General features: G+C 37.6%; 2 protein-coding genes across 3 annotated transcripts in view; both read left to right on the top strand.

Annotated features, from left to right (window-relative positions):
* Positions 1-6,063, top strand: part of LOC107087524 (tumor necrosis factor receptor superfamily member 5-like) — a 13,660-nt gene extending 7,597 nt beyond the window's left edge. The window contains exons 3-8 of one of the 2 annotated variants that reach the window (XM_015379138.1): positions 2,338-2,463; positions 2,573-2,731; positions 2,878-3,078; positions 3,180-3,269; positions 3,470-3,528; positions 4,520-6,063. In XM_015379138.1, coding sequence (XP_015234624.1) covers positions 2,338-2,463; positions 2,573-2,731; positions 2,878-3,078; positions 3,180-3,269; positions 3,470-3,528; positions 4,520-5,053 — 1,169 coding nt within the window. In that variant the 3' untranslated portion in view covers positions 5,054-6,063. Of the gene's footprint in view, positions 1-2,337; positions 2,464-2,572; positions 2,732-2,877; positions 3,079-3,179; positions 3,270-3,469; positions 3,529-4,516 lie in introns of both variants that reach the window. The other variant, XM_015379137.1, reaches the window with a different exon arrangement.
* A 1,043-nt stretch (positions 6,064-7,106) lies between these two features.
* Positions 7,107-16,440, top strand: part of trim62 (tripartite motif containing 62) — a 55,424-nt gene continuing 46,090 nt past the window's right edge. Inside the window, exons 1-2 of the mRNA XM_015379174.1 lie at positions 7,107-7,205; positions 9,158-9,710. Of these exons, the coding sequence (XP_015234660.1) occupies positions 9,303-9,710 (408 nt within the window). The 5' untranslated portion in view covers positions 7,107-7,205; positions 9,158-9,302. The remainder of the gene's footprint in view (positions 7,206-9,157; positions 9,711-16,440) is intronic.

Below are 16,440 nucleotides of genomic sequence, written 5' to 3'. Positions count from 1 at the left end.
TAACACCCATCTTAAGATCTTAACACCCATCCTAAGATCTTAACACCCATCTTAAGATCTTAACACCCATCTTAAGATCTTAACACCCATCCTAAGATCTTAACACCCATCCTAAGATCTTAACACCCATCCTAAGATCTTAACACCCATCTTAAGATCTTAACATCCATCTTAAGATCTTGACATCCACCATAAGATCTTAACATCCACCTTAAGATCTTAACATCCACCTTAAGATCTTAACATCCACCATAAGATCTTAACATCCACCTTAAGATCTTAACACCCATCTTAAGATCTTAACATCTACCATAAGATCTTAACACCCATCTTAAGATCTTAACATCCATCTTAAGATCTTAACATCCACCATAAGATCTTAACGTCCACCATAAGATCTTAACATCCATCTTAAGCTCACCTTAGTGGTGTTCTTACTTGGCTGACCGGGTCATGGGGGCAGCAGTTTAGCAGTGCCAGCTTTCCCTCTCTGCAAACACTTCCTCCAGCTCTGCTGGGGAAGTCTGAGGCACTACCAGGCCAGATGAGAGACAGTCTATCCATTGTTTCCTGGGTCACCCCGGTGAGCCTCCTCCTGGTGGGACATGCCTGGAACACCTCCCGCAGCAGCCATTCAGAGGCGTCTGTCCAAGCCACCTCGGAATCTTCTTGATGTGGGGGGAGAAAGGGCTCCACTCTGAGCCTCTCTCTGTTGATCAAGCTGGTGATCAGAACAATAACTGAGAAAAAGCCCAAGAGCTGATACAAGGGGAACACCAGTAAAGCTGACAGTGAATGTAAGCTGCCATTGAGACTGATTCTATATCAGTTAAATAATGCCCTAACCATCTTGAAACTGGTTCAAAAAAGGATGATTCCTTATTTTACACGATTGATGTTAATCCTAAATCATCATGCTTCATAGCCTCTTAGCATCGGCTTAGCAGGTAGCCTGCTAAATACTGAACATTTAAACACTTAAAACAAAGCATAACACAATAAATGTGGAGTTTTTTGGGTTTTTTTCGTGCACACAACCTCATATTCGAGGCGTTCTTACAAACTGCACAAGAGCTGATACAAGGGGAACACCAGTCTTTAAATTGCATGGCGAGGGCAGTTACAGCATCATCTACATTCTCATTTCTGGCAGGCGCTGCAGAGCCCCGCCAATGTCATTCCTCAAGAATAGAAAATGTTTTGTTTTCTCAGGTCCATTACAGAACTGAGTCTGCATGCTTCCTCATTTCGCTCTTGTGCCATTATTAGTTTAAATAGTTTTAAATTTCAAGTATTTTTATGAACACATTTTTTTGTAATCTGGGACCAAGTGCAGTAGATTATATGATGCATGACATTAGGTGAATGTGATCGGAGGTGAGTGTTTGCAATAGTTTTAAAGAGTAGTGTTATTTTGTTGTGCAGATGTTTTTAGTGCAGTAATAATAAAATCTAAATCTATGTTGTTATAATCAGTCGGGCAATAAATTACGATCAATATATGCTGGTATAATTTTGTACAGTATAAGCGATATGACATTTCCGATATATTTCACCTCAAATTACTGTTGATATGACAGCATTTGTTGCTAAATTAAGTTCTGTCTTTTTTTATTTTGTATTTTTTTCTTTTTGTTAAACAAATATTTGTAAAATAGGCTGCACGGAGTAACAGTGGGTAGTGCTGTTGCCTTGCAGCAAGAAGGTTCTGTGTTTGATTCCCAACCTGGAGTTTTTAATGTTCTCCCAGTGCATGCTTAGGTTCTCTCTGGGTACTCCGGCTTCCTCCCACAGTCCAAAAACATGACTGTTAGGTTAATTAGCTTCTCTACATTGTTCTTAGTTGTGAGTGTGAGTGGTTGTGTGTCTTTCTGTGTTCCTGCGTTGCTCTGTGACAAACTGGTGACCAAGGAGTAAGCAGGATGGATGGATGGATGGATGGATGGATGGATGGATGGATGGATGGATGGATGGATGGATGGATGGATGGATGGATGGATGGATGGATTTCTCAAATTTTATATTGGAGGATTTTATAAACTTGTTAAAAATATCTTCCCTACGTTTGTAAATTGTTCCTTTGACGGCTGCATTCTTGGCAGTCTTTCTGAGCTTATATTTTGCATATATATCTATATCATTATTACATGATCCTGTCTGAAATTAAGAATAATATGGTGAGGTTAGACTTGGCCATATGGCCCAGCCCTACCTGTTACCATCAGAAATATTGCAGCCAAGTATAGAATTGATATAATTACTTTGTATTCTCTGGAAATTATTTACCATCCCTGTTATTATTTTCTTTGTTCAGTAACTGAATCTTTTCATTCGCAGGGCATCGGATGAAACAGGAGTGCACTGAAACCGCTGACACTCAGTGTGAACCATGTGGGCTTGAGCAATATATCGAGGACTGGAACTACTCTCCAAACTGTTTATCCTGCACTAAATGCAAATCAAGTTAGTTGATGCGCTGTTCATTTATGTTGCAGTCCCTGATTCTTTTATCTATATCCTAACTTTACTTCCTAATAACTGTTTATGGTCATTATCTCCTCTTTTTAACCAGAAAAGGGTCTTGAGTATGCCCAGACTTGCACATCTACCAGAAACTCCAAGTGTGTTTGCAAGACTGGAACATTCTGTTATTTAGGGTTTGATGACCCTTACTGCACAGATTGTAAAGGATATAAACTTTGCAAACCTGGTGAGAGAGTTTCTGTAGAAGGTAAATTAACTCATTCAAATATCACTGTTTATATGTTTATTGTTTTTCTATACATCAATTATTATCTAGAAGTCCAAATGTGTGCTTTACTATCTAATCTTTTGGTGAGGTCTTTTGCAAATACTATGTTTGTGTTTTCTCATCAGGTACACGTAACTCTGATAGAGTGTGTGAAAAGTGCCCCACCAATCCATGTTCAAGCCCTAGTACAATTACAGTTTCAACCGTAGTTACTGTAAACAAAACCTCCACAACGCCACCTGGCCCAAAGGAGTCCACTCAGACTGTGAAGCCTATCTTAACCGTGAGACCCACGAGCCCTGAAGATCCACCTACTAGTAAAATGGGTAAACCTTTTATAGTCCAACTAACTTACAATCAGCGTTTCAGTACGTTAATGTATCATGTTTGATCTTAATTTGGATCTGTGTCACCATTCTCTGCTCAGTTGCAGTCATTGCTAGTGCTGCTGGGATCCTTCTGCTTCTTATTTTTGTCATCTGCCTCCTGACCCTTTGCAAAAGAAAGTGGACTAAAGGTAACTTCATCTTAAACCAAGTGTATCAATGAACCATTATTTTAGAAAGAGCTGCAACTCTACCTACATTACCTCTGCTTTTAATCTCTATTAATGAAACAAAAATCAGTCACAGTAAAATTTTTATCTAAAGCTGTTAAGTTCACAATTTCACTTCGGTACATTTTGCACTGAATGTCAATGTTTTTCTGTTTCTCCAGACTCTGGAAATCTCCCGCATAAAGTAGATGCAAATGGAAACTGTGAGACAGCAATAAAGGTAAGCTTTGCCAACATGCATTCCATGAAATTTGCAGCAAATCTCAGAAATCTATTCTGAATCCTTTGAATCCTAAATCACATTTCACTGGAATGTTTTATTTTTTCAACAAATGTTTGATATATGATCAAAACTACAAATCAAATTTTGAGCTTTTATTAACATAGAGCAGAAACACAATTTTATAGCCTTTTAGACTTTTTTTTATTTCATGGTATAGTTTCAAGAAATCTACTATTAAGGTAAAAAAAAATCTAAATTGAGCCAAAAACACTTTAAATTCAGATTGGCAGGATTTGTTAAGAGACCAAATATTGACATAAGAATTGAATCATTTCATTCTACTCTAAAAAAGGAGATTGTGGATTTTCAGAGAAAGCCATGCTTAAAACTTCACAGATAATCCATGAATTTTTGCCTCAACATAAATTATGAGTTTGGTAGAAACAAGGAAATGATAAGTCAACTGTGAGCTCAACCGTCCTTCTCCCTGTATGTAGTTACAAGACTCACTTAGTTCCTCTTTCAACCTTGTGGCCAGAAGTATAAATAAAGAGCTCACTGTGTCACAACATATTTTTACTCTTGGAAAAAGAATCAATGTTTACCAATTAAAGTCCCTAGACACTCCCTAGAAACTTCAGAAAGTTCAAATTTCTTAAAGATAAAAAATGAGTTTTAAGTCTGAGACTAGAATATTGTGAAAAAATAGTTTTAGTTTTCATGAAATGCATATTAATGCTGCATGAAAATGCTGAAAATATAGAGAATGCAAGATTTAGGCTAAAATTTGCTTTTGATAAAAAAAACAATAAAAAAAAACATTATATACAAAATGAGTGTGACCACTTAACCTGTTTTTATCCAAATTGTATCAAAAGGTGTGTGTGTGTATATGTTTTTAATCTAATCTAACAGCTGTATTAGCCTTCTAGCTGTAGACATCTGAGTATGTTACGAAAACACTGAATCTCATTCGTCTCTTCAGCAGAATGGTCACAGCAGCAGCTCTGTGGAATCTCCAATGACATCACTACCTATGACCTCCCAAGAGCAAGTGTGTTTGCTCGCAAAAGGAGAAGTCAGCAGTGACCAAAGTCTGAGCAGCAGTGATACCGAAACTTCGATCAGGACAGATGGTTTCAGCAGGAACGACTCCCTCAGGCCTCTGCAACCTACTTTAGGTATTGACAATCCCTCCTCTGTCCTGTCGGAGCCAATGGTCTTACAGTCCTTCACTGAGCCTATGGCTCATCGTCCCAGCCTCAGCACACAGGGCTCCTCTCAGCCTACCAGCCCGCTGATTGTCAGCCCCCTAACAAACAGTCCCCACGTTAACGTCAACATCACTTTACATATAGGAAATGGTTCCTGCGGGACGCCGTCTTTTCAGCCCACAGATGTTAATCAATCAGAATATCAGCTTCCCTTTGGACAGGAAGAGGAATCTGTCAGCTCTCCTCAACAAGAAGCAGGCAAACTGTCTTTGATATCAGTCCAGGAGAGTCCCACTGTCTGCACGTGAAAACTCATGTATTATCTGAACTTTTTTTTTTTTATGTGTAACTAAACTTTTTGGTTTAACAAATGTGTTGTCAGACACCTGTTTTTCTTAAGCTGTTACTTTATGTTTATATGTATATACAGCATACTGTACATAAAAGTTTTTTTTTTTTTTACAAATTTGTATATTAAATTTGTTTCTGATTTGTACAGTGTTAACAAAATAAAAGGGCATTCAAGTGAGTTGATTTATTTATGAACCAATGTGGAAAAAAAAATATATACTAGCATAAAGAGTTTATTGTGAGGAAATCTTTATGAGCCCTTTTCAGTATTTCAGGATAGAAGGTTATTAAATAAAGTCAACTGATTGAGAAATGTAAAAAAAAAAAAAAACATTACTGCTGATTCAATTTCACTCCTTGTAACACTGAACCCTTAACCCTATGCTTTTAAGTGGTAGGTCATCCTAATTGTCTTTGTGGACTCGGCAAAGGGCTTAAATAAAAATGTTAACATTATTTTTTTTTTTGCCTGTAAAACATAATCCAAGCCTTTGAAGAACTCAAAGGCGTGCTGTTGGGATTCTTTTCTGGTTCTGAGTTGATTAGAAGATGGGATTAATTAAACGCAGAACAATCCTGGAAGGAAACCCCTTTGAATCCTCAAAATGCTTGGGCAGAGCTTCACCCTGAGTAGGGCAATAACAGCTATTAGACTCAATATTAATTTTTTTATGCTTTATAAGGATGGCCCTGTCAAACTTCAGACTTGCAGTAAATCCAGTGTAGAATGTGTGGAAAGACTTCAAAATTGGGGTTTAAAGATGTTCTCTATTAAGTCTGGCTGGAGTTTAACTATTACAGGGAAAGAAGTGACAAAGGTTTTCAGTTTTTCCATGTAGTCTCATAGAGACAAGGCAAAGAATCTAAAAGGTTGTCCTATGAATTATCAGGGGGCTGTGCATGCATGTTGTACTTTACAAAGTTTTTTTTTTCTTTTTTTCCCAGTGCTAAAAAGCATTAAAAAAAATTTTTTTAACATGAAAAATATGCACCATTGTGCATATGCACCATTTCATTGTATTTAGTCCCAGTGAAGACACATTAATATTTTATTGTATTAAAAATACAATGTCAAATATATAAAAAGTGTAAGAATATTTTTGCAAGGTGTATTAACTTTTCACGCAGTAATATAATTTAAGAATGTTGAAATATTGCTTAAGCTAAATTCAGCTAATTAGAGAAAAATCTATATGCCATATAGACTACTTTTTGAAGCATATTAGTGATATCTTCAAAGCACTCAAAATTTTAATTTAACTTAAACATTAGTTTATTCTGCCTTAAATATAAAATAAAATTTAATAAAACAAACATTAAAAAATAAATTTAGCTCTAATTATTTAAGGAAAATAGTACATAGTAAACTGGGAATAATTCTAATTTTATTTAATTCAATTACAAAATACTGTATTAATTCTAAAAGCAGATTAAATTTTGCAGTAACTCATGAGCAGGTTTTCCAAACAGTATTGATAGATGCTGATAGTAGTATGCAGGGATGCTCTTCTATAGCTCCATTATTTAAATTTTGTGTATTTAGTTATTGACCATTTAATGCGTTTTTATTTATTCAATGTTGCGGACACTGCTGACATCTGCTGGTGGAAGACAAGCACCGCACCCGTTCACCAAGACTCTTTCACTCGATTCATGAAACATCATTACCGAATTGTGTCAGTCCCTTTATTAGCGTAGACTCCATAACTGAAACGCAACCAATTAATTTATTTAATTTGTCAACTGTATTTGTTCGTGTTGCATTTTGCTAAGTTTCCAGAAGGTAAACTGCTACAGCAGGAGAACAGGAGAGAGGAATTGTGGGTCATTCTATTTACAGAAAAAGGAGGAGCGGGTCAACAGTTGGATTTGAACGTCTCAAACCCATACCGTACATTATTTTGATACCTAAAAAAAACTATAATCACCTGTCCATCCCACGTTATTTAATTACTAACTCAATGTTGTTTAGATGTGGAAAAACTATATTTATCTTCCTCCAAACACCCCTCCTCTTTCTACCCAGTTGGTATCGTCTGTTGCTGCTGTGTGTTTCTCCTCTTCCTGAAAAGACAACCTCATTGAAACCGCTGATGTCCCTGCAGAGAGGTCGGTAGGTTACGGGGTTATTTCCTCCGCTTTTCTTAATTGTTTTAGTAAAATTTTACATATTAAGTTAAGTTCACACCATCTGTGTCTAAGGTAGGTTATATACCATAATTACGAATGGTCAATTAATTAATTCAACGCCTTTTATTGTGTCATTCATCCCCTTGCTGTGGCTTTTTCGCCTTCTGTTGTGTTTACAGATCGTGCTAGATTTCGAATAAGGCTAAATAAATGAAACACTTTTCCATTCTACAGTAAAGTCTTACTCGGGGTATCTTTAACTGAATGTAACGATTTAAAATATCTTGCTCCAGGCTCTAGAAACTCTCCAAATGAGGGGGAATTTAAAAGGAAAGCTTCCTAAAGCGGGGATAGGAGGTCGACAGCAGCAGAGGATAGTGCCTCAGGTGTTTGTTTGCCTGTTGGTCGCCTGGCAGGCTGCTGCTGTTGCTGCTGTAAAGGATTAAAGCGATCGGGAAAATAAGCGATAGAGGAAGTAGATGGTGAGAAAGCTTTTCCATAAAACCTTCGCTGCAGGTGAGGGGGACGCTGTCAGAGTGAAACTTAACTGTGGAGTAAGCTGTATGGAACCCATTCAACATACAGCTCCATGCTGACTATAAAGAAAGCTCTGTCATTTTCAGCAACAGTTGTTGGACAGAAGATACTTTTTTTGTGTGTTTGCCCCCCTTTATTCAAATTGTCCTAAATGAAATCAACTGCTTCCACAGATCAGCAATCATTTGAACCACTCTGTTTTTGAAGGGCTGTGCTGTATAAGTCAGGTAGAAAACATTACTTAACAAATTTCTTGATAAGGATCTTGGAAAACCATAGATGGGTTCTTTCCTTGTCTGAGTTGATAGAAGACAGTCCTAAAAGAAGCCATGTTGAGAGAAAGGCAGATGCTGACCTGCCAGCAGCTACAGAGGACTGGTTTAGATCAAAGTGTCTTCATGTGTTAAAAAGACTTGAGGAATTGATTTTTGTGTTATTTTATGTGTGTGTGTAACTGATGTTCTTCATCCAGTCTGGCTGAGCTTGATTTTCCAAAGAGAATTTGACAAAATATTTTTTAACAGAAGTCTTGTTATAACTACACGCATCTGTGTCTGCCATTGTAGAGATGCTACAAAGTATGAAACAGTCTAAGGTGGAGGTCTTCAACAGGGGGGCCACAGAGGTACTGCATGGGGGTCGCAAAAAGTTTGGTTGATTAGGCTTTTTAAAAAATATATATTTCCCCCCCTGCATTTTTTCCCCACTATTAAACAGATAAATGGAGGCAGAAGATGTCTTTCAGTCATCAATGCACACATTCAGCGACACACAGGAGCTCTTTCAAGCTGGGCACCGTTTCATTCACAACACCTGTCCCATCAACCAGGACTCAGAAATACTTTAATAATCCCAGGGCGATTTTACTTTCATTACATTACTCAGTCTGTAATAGAGTGGCTATAGGACCAGTACGATATAACACTATTTCATATAATATGTATATAATTAGGGGGTCCCCGCTCCATCACGCCATCGATTTGGGGGGTCCTTAGCCTGGAAAAGGTTGAAGACTCCTGGTCTAAGGGTTTAAAATACTTCAGCAATGCAACAATTAAAAACAGCTTGAAAACAACAAATGGAAACTTGGCTCTTAGAAGCCAAAAGCTTTTTATTTTTTTCTTCTTTAGCTTTTCTTTTCATAGTTGTGAATCTGAGTTCCTGATAGTTTAATGCCTCTTGTGTAAGTACATTTCATTATCAGCATCACATTAGACTTAGATCTGTAGCAGCTCACCTTAAGCTCATAAAAAGAATTTAATATTTAATGAGTTCTTATCAAAGTCCATTTAGTTAAAGCGTTACTTCTTATTACTATTTTTTTTTAAGACATTGGTTTGATCTCTGATAAAATATTTAATGCAATGGATTTCCTTGTTTCCTTTCTCTCACAGCAACACAAATTTATTTTGAACACCTCTGAAGATCTTCTCAGTCTGCACTTGCATGGGGATAAACCATCGGTTCACAGATTAAACCAAGTGCGCTCCGTTTCAGAACACTGTCCTCTTAAATGCTGCTCAGCCTCTTCCTCTGCAAATGGCTTGCTGTCTGAAGGACGAGCTCCTCTGTTCCATCTGCCTCAGCATCTATCAGGACCCTGTCAGCTTTGGCTGCGAGCACTACTTCTGCAGGAAGTGCATCACGGAGCACTGGAGCAGGCAGGAGCCACACGGGACGCGGGACTGCCCAGAGTGCCGCAGGACCTTCGCTGATCCTCTCTTGTCTCCAAGCCTCAAGCTGTCCAACATTGTGGAGCGGTACTCGGCCTTCCCGCTAGACGCAATCCTGAATGCGCAGAGGAGCTCCTATCCCTGCAAGGACCACGAGAAAGTCAAGCTCTTCTGCCTAACGGACAAAAGCCTGGTTTGCTTCTTCTGTGATGAGCCAGCGCTGCATGAGCAGCACCAGGTTACCACCATTGACGAGGCGTTCGAGGAGATTCAGGTCAGTTAACACAGTGTGGCAGCTTAGTTCTAACTAGAAGCACTCTGAGAGCGCAGACCTCCACCAAGCAGCACATTTTGCCCCATATTGTGATTTACACCTTTAGCTAAAACTGGCCCATGATCTGGATCATTTCCAAACTTAAATGGATTGCTCCTTGGAATGAGGAATACCTCTGGTAAAAATTAGATTAAAATCCATTTATAACTTTTTAAGTTATCCTGTACACGGACAGACAAACAAACACACACAAGTTCAACAAAAAACATATCCTCCTTGGCGGAGGTAAAGATAGCTTTGTTTTGATTTCAAATATGTTTACCCTTTCAGCCACCAGGAGGTTTAACAGAGCCTGATCTGTGGCAGCAGACTTTTTTACATGTTTAATTTGGTTTAATTACCAAGATGTGGAAGGAGTCTGCCAGTTTGAGTAATATTTAGCTCCTTGTTTGCAACTCTTATCCTGTCATCACAGGTCATTGAACTTCTTGTTTCTTATGTAGAAATGGAATTGAACAAACAGGTGAGCTGATATGCGGCCCATATTGTGACAATTCATGGGTTATTTGGAGTGATTGATTTTTTTAATAGCTAAAATGTAGAATTAATGCTTAGAAATGTCATTACTCTGTTTTAAAATAAATATGCTTCTTGCTCAGGATATCCCATTTCCCATTTTTAGACTAAACCATATATTCATGACCCTGGTATTTGCTGTTTAATTATCTTTGGCTATATGCATCTGTAACCAGTGAATTCTAGCTTTTAAAGCAACCACAGGTTCATAGGAGTGAAAGTGGGGGAAAACAGAAAGTCCTCTTTCAGCCATCTGACCCTGCAGTGCCCAGCAAGGCTGTTTTACTCAATGCCCCATAAAAACATGTTTGAATTAAAGTGGGAAATTTTATTTTGCACCTTTTCAAAATGATTTTAAAGTTTAGGAGTCATGAATTTGAATGTGTTTGAAACCATCACTTTAAAAGCAGGATTAGATCACCACGTCAACAAAGAAAATAATCAGTTGGGGTTTATGGTTGTTTATAATCATATCTTTGTAACTGGATCTTGTTGCTCACAGCCAGGGCTATATTAAACGTTATGTGGGACTCTCCAGTCTCATAGCTTAAAAATATTTTTTTTACTAAACCTAGTTCTTCCAAACAGTTTCTATCAGTTTTACTGAACTTTCTGTATTTATTTTTATTTTTATTTTTTTTTACACTAGGTTCAGTTATTTTCTTGAACAAGAATGGTTTAGTGTTTTTATTTTCCCCTTCGTCTACGAATAATTCCCTTCCTGCTGAGCAAAAATCCAATAACTGTGAAACAAAGCTTCTAATCCGGTTCATTTAGTGCCTCAGTATGCATAGAAATACATTCCAGCCTTGTCGCCTCTAGTGCCTCCCAATTTTCATGCTTAACAATACCTATGCAGCATCCTGGTCAGGTGATTTTCTTATTCTTATTTACCTTTTTTTTCTGAATAGAAATGATTTTTAGTGAGTTTAGTGAGTGAATAAAAAAAAAAATGACTTGGCTGCAGAAGCTTGAATTTATTGTGGATTTTCTCCCTTTCACACATCAAATCATGTTTGATTCAATTTCCTACAATTTTGTACCCGTACCACTGCATGTTAGTGATGAGCTCACAGTTCTGGTAGGATTCAGTCCAGACCATTTCAACTACCCATTCTGTCAGAATCGGAAGAGCTGGAGTTGATTAAATAGTTTTGTCTCTGGGGACGGCTTGATTTTCAGCATATTCCATGAATTTTAAATGGGATTTAGGTTGAGGCTTTTGTAAGATTACTCTAGAAGGTTGATATGTCCTGATTTATCCATTTCTGTTTCTCTTCATTGTACTATAAGAATACCAAGCTGTGTCCCATGAGCAACCGGCTAACCAAACTGCAGGCTTTGAATCAGGTGAAAGTGTTGGAATCGGATAAAAGGATAAAAGGACGTATTGGCCCATGGTATCATAAAAATATCATTGAAGTAGACGATAGGATGTTTTTAAGGCTAAGAGCATGATATTATCTACAAACAAGTTTTTGTTATATTGTATAATGTTATCATAAAAAGTTTCCTTTTAAAAATAACAGCGTTGTCAGGGTGTAAATGTTGCTGTAATGTAGACTGTTGTTTCTAAATAAATAATCTTAATTTGCACATTATATCACTGGTTGACTGAAAAGCTTACTCAAAATGGTTGTGGTTTTAAAGAGCAATATTTGATTTTTGGGGCTGTGAATTGCAACCATAAAAATACACATAATATTATAGAGAAATATTTGGAAAGAATTTGTAAAAATGTTTTTAAAAACATTCTAGGTCTTTATCACCCGGTTTGGATTCCTTGTTTCGATTCAGTTTCCAATTGATTCTCAATTCTAATTCTTTTTAAAAAAAATCATAAAAGATTACGTGTTATAAATTAACTGCTAACCAGAGTTCTGCCTGAATGAAATGGTCTGAACATCTCAATGAAATGTAATTCCTTAATCCTTAAACCTTGTGTGAACGTTACTATAATTTGTTTTCAACTAGAATATAAATATCAAACTCTAATATAATCTTGTAAATTTTCTTTTCCCAGAGTTGCATTTTCCCGTGGAGCTTTATTTTTTTAAAACCTCATAAAAATTTACGTATCTCAAGTTTCTGATGCTGCAGGTACTTATGCCATATATAAGACAATTATTATTTTATTTCCCTGAGTCTGACTGCAGGTCGTTGCTAGGTTGAGTAGGAGCATGAAGGCATCCTCTTAGAGTATATATGCTCTGCATCATTTCCTGTTCCTCAGGTTTAATTTTCAGGCATTCAGTTGGTTGGTTTTATCAACCAATTCCAAATGAACTAAAAAAGACAAAAATAGCTTTTCATTCTATCCAGAATGGATCTGACACAAGGCAAGAATCTGTTAAGACATAAAGAAAGATGAGGAAATTATAGAAAAGGTTCTGTTCTACCTGCAGAAGCTGTGCCACGATTTTAGAGAAACAAATTCTCCCAGGAAAACCTACCTTGAAATAGCAGTGCATCCAGTTAAAGGGGAGGCTGATGATTAAATATGTTAGCCTTGCACTGGCCTTTGCATTATAGAATCCTGTTGCCAGTGTTGTATGTAGCCGACTGGTTGTTTCCTTAATTAATCTCAGCCTACGCTTTCGAAAAACTAACGTGCATTGTGACAAGCGAGTAGTTGTCCACACGTTCCTGTAGATTCTTTTGCACTGATATAAGACAGTTGCCATTTCTGTTCGGTGGACTAGACATTGAACTAGGAATCAGAAATAAAAAAATTGAATGATTCCAGGGGAATTGAAAGGTTAGAACCAGTTCAGATTGATTCCCTATGCCCAACCCTACTTCCAGAAGGACAATGACTTCATTGAGGATCAAAATCGACTTTGGAATGTGGCTAAAATTTAGATTCTGGAAAACCACAACAGAAAATTTCTGGTTTTTGACTTGAAATCAGGGTTATGGATTTACATTCCATTTATGAATAAGCAGAAATCCAGCCAGAATGATGCCACATTTATCTTACTACTGCTTATTTCAACCAAGTATTGATAAGGACGTATGAATAGATTGCAGCCTGTTTTTGCAGATTGGAGAAATCGCTGTGTTAATTTCGTCTGGTGGGTTTGATCAAAATCACATGACAAACATTGTTACTTCGTTGGTGGGCAGACTGCATCCTGAGATGTGCTGCAGGCTTTGACTATTCATGAAGCAGCTCCCGTTGACTTATCTAAAAATACATCCTGGACATGGAGGGGTCCGTTCTGCTCCGACGCTTTGAATCACTGAGCAGACTGTGACAAAATTATGAACTCTGTACGATGAGGGAAAAGAATTTCTGAATAACAAGCGTCGTGTCCTATTGAGGTCTACCAGGCTCAGTCAAACAGATCAGGACTCGCTTGGGATATTTCTTTTTCCCAGCTGGACTGGGATCCCCATAATGAGAAGAAAGCGGAGACCTGGTTGTCTCTCTGTCCTATGTCTCCCTTTAAAGACAAGCATCTAAGATGTTATTGGCCTAAATATGGGCCTTTTTTGTTTTCTTTTACAGAATGAATCAAAGAAATGCTGTCATACCTATAGCTGAACATAATTAAAACTTTAGAAAGATTCTAATTATCCACAGCCTTATGAGGTGCACAAGTCAGTTTTGTTGTCAATTACTAATCTCTAGGTTGTATAAAATCTGTTATCTGCAGATTTTAGTCTGTTTCGACTTCAGTTTTTTTTTAGTTTTCTTCCTCAGTCACACCGTCTACAAAGAGGACTGCTGTCACCATTATCTGTTCTTAAATTCCTGGTCTCCAGGACCCACTGTGATGCATATGTGATGCTCAGGGGTATATATATTATTTATAACATAAAGCCAAGAAAATCAGAAAGTTTAAGTCTTTAAGAAGTAAAAAAAAATCAGGAAAAGTGATGAAGTTATGAAGCTAAATATAAAATGTAAATAAAAAGTGACTTTAGCTGTGTTCTGTTGTCCTTGTGGGGTTTAATTAATTACCAACATTTTCATAACGTATCTAAGGATGTTCAGGTACTGAAATCTATAGAACAAGCAGACAGCTAACCTTCCCTACAAGCTGAAATTGTGTGGTACTGGTCATTTCACAAATACACATCCATCCGCCTTGTACGGCTTCAATACGAGACATAAGCAAAACAGGTCAGCCAATCACATTGTAGTATTATAGTTTAAGGTCGGGACATATAGCTGTGACGGAAACAAGAGCTACTGGAGAAGCAAAATATTAATGGTAGATGCTATCACATCTGATTTGTCAGAATCTAGGATTTCATTTTTGAAAGATGATATGTGGTTTCTTACAGCATCTGCTGCCATTCAATTTGTTACCGTTATTGGACAATACCAAACTTTGGTAGGCAGGCTCTCCTGTCGCTTTATCCAATCAGCTTGGATGGTTCTTCTCTTACCGCCGACATCCAGAGGAAGTTTTTTTTTCAGCACTGTATGAGAAACAGTTAGCTGAACTTTCCCCATCGCCCTGTTTCCCTTTTATTCACCCAACAGTCCAAAATCTGTGAAGTTCCATAAGTAAGCAGTAGTAGAAGTAAATGCAAAACATTGACTTTTATTCTGATTACTTTCCCATTGTTGATGGTTACCTAAAGGTGACAGTACTCTTCTAAAAAAATAAAAAAAAATCTTATCAAGTCCTGAAAAAAAGATTTCTAGACGTTAGTTCTCCTTTTGCTAATAAAACTTGAATATCAGTGCCGTCCTCTTTAGTTTCCTATCATGCTCTGTATGCTTGAGAAAGGTTAAAACTGTGAAATTCTTGAACAGAAGTAATTAGGCCCAGCCAAAGATGCTCGCCCCTTCTTGGACACCAGCTCCTCCCGCTGCTTAGACTTCTTTTCAAGGCAGCAATTTGGCATTTTGTATTCTGGCAAGGGCCTTGGATGCCTCCCCAAAGCCACAATGCTGAGAGTGAGTGTGAGAGCCCAAGCTCCATCAGAAACAGCCCTGACCCTTGATAAGCTTGGCATATGCTTGCCTTTTAGGCTGGTTTGTTATGTAAGGTCTAATTCTTACTTGACAAACCAAGCTGAGATGGAGGCAGCTCATAGTGGGTGTGTTGTTTTCTTCCACATTGGGTCCATAACAAGGTGTTTGTATATATTAGCTGTGCCTACATAATTTTCTTTTTTTTTCTGTTTCCAGTAAACAGATGAGAGCTTTGTGTAAAATAGAAGCTAATGTGTGTGAACTCTGCCTGCAGGCTCAAACTTCACTTAGCATGAGGCTTTACAGTGCTTAGCTACATGCCAAAACAATGTGATGAGGATGTGTTAAAGAGTGGCAGCAATCAGGTCTCTTTGCAGCATTGTTTTGGCCAAAGGGGCACATGCCAAACCAGCTTGGTGGCCTGTTATGAAGTAAATCTTAAGAGTTTCTGTAGTGTGGGAAAGTTCACTGATGAGCAAAATAGGATTTGATAGGTAGAGAGCCAAAACTTTGCCTTTTTTTTCCCTTTTTAAATCTTGAACTGTTTTGTATTCAAGACTAGTCCATCTGTGTCTCCTTCTCCTCCCTATGCCTTCAGAGTTTGCCTTTTGTATGTAAGATTTGACTCATCTTTGAATATTTGAGATGTTTTCACTTAAAAAAACAGAAAACGTCTTCAAAAATAAATCATTTCCAAGGAGTTGTGATTTTATTCTGGAGGGAATGGGCCGAAACAAGGAAGGCACTCAGGTTGCACCAAACTATTTAACACTTCAGTTTCCCTACAGTGTTTCCATTTGCTGTTGTTTATCATCATCTACCTTCATAACCTATTATGTGTTTTCTACCACTGGTTTATATGTTCCCCTTTTGCTGCAGAGGAGATTTATAGTCAATTTTTGCTGCTGCCTGCTGATAGTGATAGCAGCCTGAATGGTGGCATCAGGAACAATATGCAGTCACTGATGGAGGGAATGGGTTTCACAAATCTAATGTGCTTTCTTAGTTCTCATGTGAAGAACAGATTGCTAGATGCAAAAGTCTAAATAGATGAATAATTGGATCGACTGAAGTTATAAGTAACATTGAAAATAGACAAGTTTTTGTTTTAATAATAGCTTCTTTAAAGTGGTCTGGTCACTTTCTGTGGCTATACAAATAGCAGCACAAAGCAAGGGTTCATCCTGGTTAAGTTTTCTTATACCCCGTTTACACTACCCT

Source organism: Cyprinodon variegatus, unplaced genomic scaffold (genome assembly GCF_000732505.1).
Source record: "Cyprinodon variegatus isolate N-32 unplaced genomic scaffold, C_variegatus-1.0 Scaffold186, whole genome shotgun sequence".
Classification (NCBI taxonomy): Eukaryota; Metazoa; Chordata; class Actinopteri; order Cyprinodontiformes; family Cyprinodontidae; genus Cyprinodon; species Cyprinodon variegatus.
The sequence above is the reverse complement of the archived record's forward strand: the minus strand, read 5'-3'. Positions and strand labels throughout refer to the sequence as shown.